Raw genomic sequence first — 12,435 nt, forward strand, 5'->3', positions numbered from 1 at the left:
ACACAGCAAAAAAGATTAGAAGCTCATCTCCCCCCCCCCAACAAAAATGACCCCTGAATTTTTGAATTTATTGATATTAATGCTGCATTTTATGTTGTATTTTATGCTGTTTTTAAGTCGCATTTTAATCAATGTTTTATATTTGCTGTTAGCTGCCCTGAGCCTGGTTTTTAAACCAGGAAGGGTGGGATATAAATAATTTATCATCATCATCAACATCATCAAGTGCCTAGTAACCACCAAAAATAGTTATTGGGAGCATTCAGACTGGAGGCTCAAAAGCTGTTCAGGGGTTCTTCAGATTAATATTCCGTATGAAACAATATGATTTTGGTTCCATGAGACAGGTTTTCCCCATCAGAAAGTTGCCTAGGAAATGGTGGAAATTCAAGTCTGCTAAGATAAGCCAAATTCCATTCCTTCATGAAGACTGATACCTAGAAATTGACATGATTTTGTTCTCTTGCCCTTTCAAAATTCTGCTTTCCATCAACTGTTGTTTTAAACATGGCTCATTTAGTGGGAGGCAAAAGACCCACTACAACCCTGTGCAGCGCTCATTAAATAAAGTATATAAAAAAGTCTCTTCCTAGAAGCTGTGTTTGCTCCAGAGAGAATCTGAAAGGTTAGTGTGCCTTGAGGAAAGCATTTACATTACTGAGGACTAAAAGCAGAAAGCAATTTCATAGCTGGAGGGAACCCTGAAGTCAGTGAAGTCTGCTGACAGAGTCAGCCTTGGGGACTTGACAATGTCTTTATCAGGCTCGAGTCAGCATTTTCTGCCCAAAGGGGAAGTCAGAATCACACCAGCAGGAGGACAAGTGGCGAAAGAGAGCCTGAGGAACTGGAGCAGTTGTCTGTAGAATCAAACTCTGAAGTAGAAGAAATCTAAATATCCAGTGCCAAGCCAATCCAAGAACTATTAATGTTCTGATGGTACTGAACAATCAGGGCTTAGAAACCTAGGTATAGGCACTCCTTGTCACTGAGATCAGCAGTGCATCTAATGAAACAATGTTTTCAGGAGGAGCATCCCTAAACTATGAATGCGCTCCTTCAAGGGGAGTGCAACCCTATTCAAAACAGGCTATTTCATCAAATCTTGGAAGTGGCAACCACCTATTCAGAGAACCTGCATCTTATCTAAATTCATACTCAATTCATTGGTCCACATCCATTCCACTACCACTTCCAGGCACGACCATCATTGTCTCTGCAGACCCTCCAACTGTTCCTATTCTCCAGCGACAGTTCCATATTTACAGAAGCTGTCCCGGTTTCTGATTTGACCCTGGAATGTTCCGCTTTTCCTTAGGACAGCCCTATTTTCATTTGAGAAATGTTGGAGGGTACGGAGTTACGTGACCTCTGAGCCAAGCAGATACGTAAGTATAAAGCAGATACGTAAGTATAAAAGTTGTAAGTACACAACCTTTAAAAGACATCTGGAGGCAGCCATGTATAGAGAAGTATTTAAAGTTTTATTATGATGTATTTTTGAAGGTGCAGGCCCACACACATCTACTCAGAAGTAAGCACCGTCGAGTTCAATGGTGGGTACAGGATTGCAGTCCTAGTGCCTGTCTGCAGTCGTAACTCCACTTCCCTGCAGTAAGCACCATTGAATTCAATAGGATTTATGTCTGAGTAGACATGGTTAGGACTGTGCGGTAAGTCCCCATACTACCCTAGTTTTCTGTGCATTGTAAGTTATAATCCGTGAACCTATTAAACAGCAATATACAGTTGATCTATAAGTTCAACCTTGTTAAAGCAAGACGATTTATACCCTTTGAGGCCACAGACAGTTTGATCCACTACCTTGTTAAAAGAAGGCAATTTACATCCATTGGGATCACTGGTCCTAAATTTTGGCTTGCATCCAAGGCACTTTGGTTTAAACAGGTTGTGGATCAGGCTCCTAATAGCACTGACAATCAATAAGATTCAACTGGCCCCGGTGCATTTTATATATATATAGCTGAAATGCCCATCATGTGATAAATTTCACAATAAATACCATGTGCAATAAACAAACGCACTCAGTTTAAGTAAATTGGCTCATTAAATGTGTATTTGCCTGACTGTAAGGTACGTAGAAATCTACTGCTTTGCAAGAATGATAGCTGAAGTTGTCTTATCTAGCTACTCAGTTATATTTGGAATAGACTTTTCTGCAAGTGGGATCTAAAACAAAATGTTACGTTCTCTCTCTTTCTCTCTCTCCCACACACATGTAAAAATGATCTTTTTCAAGAGTTCTGCCAGCCTAGCCTAGCTCCATGCATGAAGCCAGCCAGTCAGTAAATAGGCTTTTCTTATTTTCTTTCCCAAATACCAGTAAACATTCATGGTCATTGAGCATGTTTTCAATCATCATTGGGGTGATCATATAGGGGAAAGACCATAGATCTGTGGTACAGCATCTGCTTTGCATGCAGAAGGTATCAGGTTCAATCCCCAACATCTCTAGGCAGTGCTGGGAGAGCGCCCTGCCTGAATCCCTGGAGAGTTGCTCTCAGTCCGGGAAGACCATATTGAGCAAGATCCACCAATGGTCTGACTCAGTATAAGGCTGCTTCCTGTATTTTTTTACGAGTAAGCCCATTTAATTAATGAGACATATGTAGAATTGCACTCTAGGGATGGGGGAGAGGATGAAGACTTAAAAACAAACAAACCATGAACAAGTGTGGATTTGTGGAGATTGGGAAAATGATAAAGCGAGAAAAACAAAAAACCTGACCGATTCATCTATCTCTATGCTGAGTAGACATGTATAAGGTTGCAATGCCTGTGGCCCATGCTATCCCCACTTCTGAAAACATCCAGTCCCTGAGTATTTTACTAGAAGGAGCAATTGCTCTTGACCAGCAAATGTTTTCAGCAGGGGACCAGTCCACTGTCCCTCAGACTTTGTGGGGGGCCGGACTATATTTTGAAGGGGGGGGAATGAACGAATTCCTATGCCCCCCAAATAACTCAGGGATGCATTTTAAATAAAAGCACACATTCTACTCATGTAAAAACGCCAGGCAGGCCCCACAAATAACCCAGAGATGCATTTTAAATAAAAGGACACATTCTATTCATGTAAAAACACGCTGATTCCTGGACCATCCGTGGGCCGGATTTAGAAGGTGATTGGGCCGGATCCGGCCCCTGGGCCTTAGTTTGCCTACCCATGCTCTTGACCCCAGACTGCTGTTGGCAATCTGCTTCTTCGGGGGTTGTCAAGAGCGGGCCATTGTTTGGGAAGATTACTGGATGGCTGAGACATTGAAGGGATAACCAATTAAGGACTGCAATATTAAGCACACTTTTTGAAAGTTAGCCCCTACTGAACAAGGTACTTATTTGTGGCTGAGCCTACATCAGATTGTATTTCAATTGCCAAGTAACATAAAAAACAGAAACAAAGTGAACTGGTTCCTTATCACAGGAGACCCCTCTTTGTTCCAGAAGTGGAGAACCTGTGGCCCTCCAGATGTTATTGGAACTCCAACTCCCATCAGCCCCAGTCAGAATGGCCAGTGGTCAGGGATGATGGGAGCAGTAATCTAGCATGTGGGGGCCAGGGGTTCTTCACCTCTATTCTAAGGAGCTCGGGGGAGCATGCGCAGAATTATTTGATTTTATCATTACAACTTTACGATGACCATGACTTGTCAAACGCCACTCAGTGGAGCAGCTTAATGGTTGAGGCGCAATCTGAGCAATGCCCCCGATTTGGAGCTGAGCAAAGTGAATCTCCTAATTATCTACAACACACAAATTGTAGCAGAGTAATAACCTTAATGAAGCTTAATGAACCACAGAAATAAGTGCAAGTATAATAAAAAGGCAATGTCCAAAGCTCACATCTTAAGACTGGATTGGATTTCCAGAGGTATGTGTGTTATTAGCTTAATTCCTCAAAGGCAGGGATGGGGAACTAGTAGCCCTCTAGAAGTTCTTGAGGAACTGTGGACGTTGTTGGACTACAACTCCCATCACCCCGACCATCGGCCATGCTAGCTTTGGGCTGATGGGAGTTGGAGTCAACATAATCTGGAGGACCACAGATTAACCACCACTCCCCAAAGTTGTAGGATATAAGTCAATAGACTACCATTAAGTCAACTGGTTCACATAATATGGAATGCATGTTCCATATTGGTATTGGGTATTAATTATTAGTGTGTCATTCCTTTAAAAAAAAACCCACACACCTCTAAGTAATCATACCATCAGAAATTGTAGCAATTGATAACTCATACACAAATTGAGAAGAAGGTATGGAGGGAAAAGCAGATAGATGGATATATTTCAGTAATATCCCATAAACCCGGACATTTTTTAATTAATAGAGCACCATGTCTGCACATCACATCTAAACAGAGTATAGGCAGAAAAGCAACTATACAACTGGAAATACAGCAGAGCTGATTCAATCAATCCTTTGGGGGAGGGATGATTACATTCAAATAAACCTGAAAACAGTAATTTAAAATGCATTCACAGGATAGTAGCACTGAATGGTAGCCGTACACAGAACCTAGAATTTATCGGGGGGGGGGGCGAAATGCCTGGAAACAAAGGACTTGTTCCTCTTAACTACAAAGATTCCAGACTGGAACTGCATCCCAAAACTGTCCCTCGCTTCTTTTTCCTTTCTTTTTAAAAAACATATTTTATATTAAAGATTTCTTGCTTCTTTTGTGTTCCTCTTCCTGTTTTCTTTTCAGCGGAGATTTATAGTTTAGGGGCGGACTCAAGACCACAGAAAAGCAGAGGAACCGATTCCAGCTTCTGAGCCAAAGACCACAGCTTTGTCTTTGCACCCAAGAAAGAGCTAGATGGCCTCTTGCCAGGGAGCAATAGAAAGAAAAGAGCAGATATGGTAAAGGTGTTTTATCACTGTAGCGGCTGGAAACGGGAAGCTATTATATGCATTACTGTTGGTAGCACACTGATAATTACTGCAAAGTAGTCTCTGAGGAACAATCATTTGTAAATACTTACACTGTTCTTTTTGTTATTGTTTATCATGGGCCTGTTACACTATGAACCAAAGCTATACGATGCCTGTTTGGTCTGTCAGGAAATACATAATGATAAATGAAGCCTTTAAAGGTTTGCACCCCTTTATTTGATACTTATATAGTATTTTTTTGATTTGGGAGAGGGGGAAAATAGCCAACTCAAAATCCAGCTTTGATTTTAGACCATAACTATGGCATTTCACTAAAATTATATATTTGCACGAGTCTGCTTCTGGGATAAAAGCCCACACTCACTGTAGCTCCTAGTCCAGCATTTATCAAATGACAACACCTTCCCATTTCATTTGTTCTGTCAAAGGACCCCTGAGCACCTGCTGCAGAACTTTTCCGTAATGGGGAGGATTTGGGGTGATATTATAGCTCAGGGTAGCCAGCACGGTGCCCTTCATATGTTATTGGATTATAAGTGCCTTCATCCACAGCCAGCACAACCAATGGTCAGTGATGATGGGAGTTGTGGGTCTACAATATCTGAAGGGTTGTTCTAGAGACACATTCCATTCAACTCTATTCAAGTAGTGGACAGGTTTGTTGGGCTCTACCACTGGCCCATGTGTAGAGATGTTAACACACCCAGTACCAATTTCTGATATTGGTAGGGAAGCTGACTTTCAGGAAAGCTTGTTCGCCATTACTGCATGCAAAGGTGGACAATGTAATATCCAGCAGTACACTGAATAACTTGGACAGCTTTTCTGCTAACCCCATCATTCTTCGGAACACAGTTTCAAAGCCACAGTCCTGACTAATCCACCTTGATCAGATGTACCTGAACATTTGATCTTACCTAATTAACCAACGCGTATTAATTGAATACTGATACATCATGCAATGCTGGAACACAGTTTAAAGAAATGTTTTGTTTATTTTTCTTATTTCTGAATAAATTTTGTTTTAGAAAGAAGGCACGAAATAATAAAACATTAATCAAATGCTCATAAGAATTATGAAAAAGTAAACATTTTTTTTACAAAAGTGAGGAGTTATCCAGCACCTTGTTTTGTATTCCAGTATAGCATAAAACAGTCCCTGCCCCCAACATGCTGTTTGACTCCAGTTCCTGTCAATCCCAAGCAGAAAGGTGAATTATCAGGCATATATTGGAGGCAGCAGGTCTCTGAATAATAGTTTTGGGGAATCACAGATAAGGAAAATGCTGTTGCGCTCAGGTTCTGCTTATGGGCAGTATGAAGCAGCACCTGTGCCTTCTCTTTTGATATCGACCCTTTTAGTATTCTTTAACAGGAATGGCTGAAGTTTGAGAAACACGTTGTGTAGAAGCTCTGAGGAAACAGTGCAAGGAGCATTCTGTTTTATTTTGCTCCTCTTAAGTAAGAGTAGCCAAATGAGCTAAACTGTACAACTGAAAATAACAATGTGCAATGACTTACACTTAGATGAAGCTGGTTTGTCCAGTGTCCAATGATTTTGTATTCTGCGGTTCTGTTGGTTAGCTGATATTGAAAGATATCATAGCGCCCCGGTGCATCTCCATTCTCATTGAAAATAACAGGTGTTCCAGCACTGCCTGTAAGAGATCGTAACACAAGGATTTCAGGTTTCTGTGTTGTTGTTTTTAAATTACGGCATAATGTGCTGAAAATCAATTGTGTTGGAAAACAAGACTTAGCAGTAATGTGATCACCATGCTAGCTCTACCACAAATCCACAACTTTCCTAGTTACAATCACTTTTCTTATGGCACATGAATTATGACAACTATGACTACACATGGCCGATGCGGCTTTGCATCACTTCCAGCAATACTGAAAAGAGAAAAAGAAAAGGGAAGAAACATGAAAAGCACTCCATCGTTCAGAAAAGAGAAGCAGATTTATCTAGTCACACTACTGGCTAAATCCTTTTGCTCTCTGGCAGATTGGCTTGGAGTTCAGATCAGTAAAGATTCACTGGCTTGCTAGCTGTGTTAAACAATTTCCTATTCAGTAAGGGACAAGGTGTGGGACGCGGGTGGTGCTGTGGGTTAAACCACAGAGCCTAGGGCTTGCCGATCAGAAGGTCGGCAGTTCAAATCCCTGCAACAGGGTGAGCTCCCGTTGCTCGGCCCCTGCTCCTGCCAACCTAGCAGTTAGAAAGTACAAAGTGCAAGTAGATAAATAGGTACCGTTCTGGTGGGAAGGTAAATGGCGTTTCCGTGTGCTGCTCTGGTTTGCCAGAAGCGGTTTAGTCATGCTGGCAACATCTCGGCTAATAAAGCGAGATGAGCGCCGCAACCCCAGAGTCGGCCACGACTGGACCTAATGGTCAGGGGTCCCTTTACCTTTTAAGGGACAAGGAACACTAAAACTTCATTAATGAGTGACTTGGGGCGCCCCCAAAATCCCCCTCCACACAAAAAACCCACTTTGTTTCTGTTTGTCAAACCAGTGCTCTTGAAACAGACGTGTAATTTTACAGTCTTATCAAAAAGAATAAGGCAACATCACTCAGCGACAGTAGGGTAAGGTGGGGCAAGGCAGGTGGAACAAGTCCTTGCCTGGTCAGCAGAGAGTCCCATTTCTCCTCCAATTCTTTCTCTGGAAACAGCTCCCAGAGGCTGGAGGGTTGGGCAAGGCAGGTGGGGAAAGCCCTTGCCTGGTGGCTAGCAGAGTCACATTCCCCTCACCTGATATGAACAGGTACCACCATCATTTTCTCAAAGTACCATGTGATAATTTCTGTTTGACACAAAGAGGCATTTGCCTTTCAAGATATCTATAGGGGAGGAGGGAGGGAGAGAATTGCTGAAAATTACATTTCCTATAGAATTTCTCTAAATATGTCCCATAATCACTTTGAGCCTACACTCCATTAGAGCCGTAATTAGTCAAGGAAATAACGAGGAGGGGGAGAGAATAAAAGAGAGAATACCATTTACTCTGTCCATATTTATTTAACATACATTATTAGAACTATCTCCCTAAGAAAATATTCCTCCTTCACTCCCTGTAACAAGGAAAATGGTCAAATGGAGCAGATTCGGTAATGAACAGTCACCTATGAGGCAAATATTTCTGAAAGACTGAAGGAGCTTGAACACACATGAGAGCTCAATTTAGTGCTTATTAGCCAAAAGACATACCTAGAAAGAAACATAATGAACTAAGAATGTTCACATACGGCATAAGAAATGAAACAGGAAGCGCTTCATCCTTATGAAGACCTTTTTATTCACTTTTTATAACAACTTGTGTTTTTTATAGATCTGGGATTCGCAATTTTACATTTTCTATTTTGCTGTAGATCTGTCAGAAAGAACCATTTTAATGCTGCTTTTATGGCTTTCCATTGCATTTTCAATGTTATATTTTATCTCTTTAATTTTGGGGAGCCGCCCAGAGAATGCATGTTATTGGGTCGCCACACAAACGCACTATATCAATAAATAAATTCATTTCTATAATGTCCAATTGTGAAGCTGGGGGAAATCACTGGAGAGCGTGTTGGAGATGAATGAGGGAATCTCAGTTCCAAGTTTGTATTTGGCTGGAGAACTCACTGTTCCAGTTTGCACCTAATTCTCAACCACAGTTCAGCACTGTGTGAGTGAGCTGAAACAAGCCCGAGCAAAGTCCTGAGCTTGCATGCCTACTAAGACAGTGGGGAGATAGACTCCTGCAGCATTTGGTTTCACTTCATGTGAATCCTGGCTTGCGTGGCAAGGCCCCAAACCCTCCCCCTTTGTTGGAATAAAGACAATTGACACCAGTATTTTAGGTGAATGGGCTAAAAAAGGCCACAACTTTATTGGTTACAGAATGTGAGTGGTATTGGCTTAGGCATTGGAACCAAACCAGTTCTGTTGACCTTTAAAGCCCTAAACGGCCTTGGTCCAGTATACCTTGGTCCAGTCTCCACCCCCATCATTCTGCCTGGACACTGAGGTCCAGCACCGAGGGCCTTCTGGTGGTTCCCTCGCTGCGAGAAGCCAAGTTACAGGGAACCAGGCAGAGGGCCTTCACGGTAGTGGCACCCACCCTGTGGAACGCCCTTCCACCAGATGTCAAAGAGAAAAACAACTACCAGACTTTTAGAAGACATCTGAAGGCAGCCCTGTTTAGGGACGCTCTTAATGTTTAATAGGTTATTACATTTTAATATTTTGTTGGAAGCCGCCCAGAGTGGCTGGGGAGACCCAGCCAGATGGGTGGGGGTATAAATAATAAATTATTATTATTATTATTATTATTATTATTATTATTATTATTATTAACCAAGTATATCTGATGCCTGCCCGCCATGCAGGAAGTCTCAGAAGGGCTAACCACCAGTAGGGGGAGCCCTGTTGAATCACATCAACTCGGAGCTCCACAGGGTCACCGATAGGGGTTGTGCCAAACCTTACAAAGTTGTGACAATTTGCTATGAGGCAGGTGAAAAACCATACGGCTGGTGCCAATTTGCCAAGTGGAAAAAATTCCTACCAGGCCCCTTCAGGAGGCGACCAACTGAGGTCCATAGCAAGGTCAAAGGATTAAGAGTCTAATCTTAGGGAGGAAGGGCAGGAGAACTGTGCGAGCAGGAACCAGAGAAAGGGGGCGAGTTCCTGCCCATAGGCTGCTTAAATGGTGCACGCTACGCCCCCTAGCCAACCGGATTGGTCAGCCTAGGGCGTGACGCGGAGGGGACTCCCTATGATGCAGGGGCCAGCCACACCCCCGTGCACAGGGCGGGCTCGCATCCAGCCTGCAACTCCATTTCCCCGGGGAAGTGAAATGGCTTTGTTGTTACATACAAACCAAAGATAGTAGTTTGCAACAAGTACTGTTTAATTCAGCAGAGACCACTTGCCAGGAGCCACTACACTAGAGCCCTCCCATGAGACTAGGGCCCTTCAGGATTTAACCTCCTTCTGTCGTGCCTGTAAGACAGAGCTATTCCACCTGGCCTTTAATTTGAATTCAGCCTGATCTTTTATTTCCCTTCTCTTCCCTCCCCCTCCCCTTTTATGAAGATTACCCGCTCTGAGACCCCACAGCTAATTTTCCCCTGGCCTCCTCGCTGGCCCAAGTAGGACTAATTCAGCCAGCTAGCCCTGGTGATTATCTAATCCTTATTGGATGGATTTTCCCTAAACTGAATTCTGAACTTTGAATTTTATTGTTACAGTCATACCTTGAGTCGAATGCGCTTCGAGTTGAGAGTGTTTGAGTTGCGCTCCACGGCAACCCAGAGCGCGTTACTTCTGGGTTTCGCCACTCGCGCATGCGCAGATGCTCAAAATGACGTCACACGCATGCGCGGAAGCATTGAAACACGACCCGCGCACTCGGAGATGCGCCGTCGCGTCTTGCGTTCCGTTTGGGATGTGAACGGGGCTCCGAAACGGATCCCATTCACATCCCGAGGTACCACTGTATTGATATTTTTATACTGTATTTTATACTGCTTTTACAATTAAGTGTTTTAAATTTGTTGTTAGCCGCCCTGAGCCCGCTTTTTGAACTGGGAAGGATGATGCATAAATAAATAAAAAAATATTATTATTATTATTATTATTATTATTATTATTATTATTATTACACTAGCTGCCTAGCTGGTGGGTTGCTGTTGTTCACTGGGAGGGCAAAGGGCAAGGCAGTGGGAAGGTTAGCACAGTGCAAATGCACTGGCAGGAGTGCCAGATTGGCTCCACTGGTGTGTTCACACTACACCTACCTCCCCATGCTTCCCCTTTCTCCCTCCCAGTAGGCAACAACCACCCACCCTCTGGAAAGCTCATCACTTGGTGGAAAGGTAGGACAGAAATTTAGCTAATAAATCAATGGAGCTTCCAACTCCTGCTTTGAATAGGTATAAAACCACACACTTCATTGGGACTTACTTACAGGATCACAGCTTTAGCAAACTAGAAATTGCACATGTTTCTGAGAATTACTCTGCTCTGAGAAATTTGATATAGGCAGTGGCTGACAGCAACAGACACGTATTGATTTATCTGCAAAGGTGCCTAACATTAGTGCATTGGTCAGCATTCTGTAGATGTAGGTAACCTTTTTTTTTAGAAAGAGACAGAGAAAGAGAAAAACATGTCAGACTCTATCAGCAGTCTATCAGCACAGTCCAACGCTGCATTTTAATTAATATACTGCTGTTTTGCTTTGGATGCTGGATGAAAGTGTGTCGAAGTGTAACACACTGCACATCCAAAGTCTCCTACAGCAACAGCATCCCAGAGCTTCCCAAAGTCTTTCCGTACATTTCAACGGCAGCAACTGTATAGCAAATTGGGATGCTGAAAATGCTGGAATCCCAAGAAACGGGACGGTAGCAGCTGGCAGGATGAGGTGGCTTGGCTTACAGGACTTCCCCATGTAGAGGTCATTGCTGTTAACTAAGCAGGGAGGCAATGCAGAGCTCAGCACAGTGTGGAAGCAGCAGTGGAAGCATCAGATTGGCTCTGTCACTGCACCAACCTATCTGCCACTGCACCCCTCTCTGTCTTGTTTATTGGCAGCAGCTTCCACATGCCAGGAGCTCGTCCTACTCTCAAGTAGGACCCTGGCAGAGACACATGCCTGACTGGCATGCTCCCTCCCTCCTGGTCTTTCGTTCAGGAGCTTCAAAAGCTTTCTTCTGCCCGAGCATCACAGCGACCGATGCCAACAGACATTGGCATACTTAGGGATCCACAGAGTCTTCGCAGCTTGCATAACAGACCTCATCAACTCAGCATTTTGGCTAATCTACTTTATTTACATATAAACACACACAGAGCACTGCAACATGGCTTCCTCTCTCTCTAGCATCAGACAGCAAAAAGAAAGAACAAAGGACAATAGTCCCACTTCACGGAACACAGTAACGCAAACATCCTGTCTCCATCACTTCCCACTCTGTGGAGTCAAAACATACACCATCATGTGTTAGACAACAATCCCATGACTGCAATCACGGAGCAGGAATTCTAACACCACATTGGGAAGTCAGGGAAGGCATGCGACACCACCACACCAGCTACTACTGGAGCAGAGAAGGTAAAAAAGGACCCCTGGATGGTTAAGTCCAGTCAAAGGTGACTATGGGGTTGCAGCGCTCATCTCACTTTCAGGCCAAGGGAGCCAGCCTTTGTCCACAGACAGCTTTCTGGGTCATGCGGCCAGCATGACTAAACTGCTTCTGGCACAATGGAACACCGTGATGGAAATCACGTGAAGGTAAATGCTATTTATCTTCCCGCCTCAGTGGTACCCATTTATCTACTTGCACTGGGGTGCTTTTGAACTGCGAAGTTGGCAAGAGCTGGGACAGAGCAACGGGAGCTCACCCCCATTGCTGGGATTCAAACTGCCAACCTTCTGATTGGTAAGCTCAAGAAGCTCAGTGGGCTAGACCAGTGTTCCCCAACCTTGGGCCTCCAGCTGTTTTTGGACTACAACTCCCATCATCC

The 12,435-nt window shown here is 43.5% G+C and overlaps 1 protein-coding gene across 4 annotated transcripts in view; it reads right to left on the minus strand.

Annotated features, from left to right (window-relative positions):
* The window catches only part of GRM8 (glutamate metabotropic receptor 8), a 562,041-nt gene that overhangs the window by 92,432 nt on the left and 457,174 nt on the right, over positions 1 to 12,435 (minus strand). For all 4 annotated transcript variants that reach the window (XM_081023540.1, XM_081023537.1, XM_081023539.1 and 1 more), the window contains exon 8: positions 6,437 to 6,573. In XM_081023540.1, coding sequence (XP_080879666.1) covers positions 6,437 to 6,573 — 137 coding nt within the window. The remainder of the gene's footprint in view (positions 1 to 6,436; positions 6,574 to 12,435) is intronic.

Source organism: Podarcis pityusensis, assembly GCF_964106645.2.
Source record: "Podarcis pityusensis genome assembly, chromosome: 10".
In the NCBI taxonomy this organism is placed as follows: Eukaryota; Metazoa; Chordata; class Lepidosauria; order Squamata; family Lacertidae; genus Podarcis; species Podarcis pityusensis.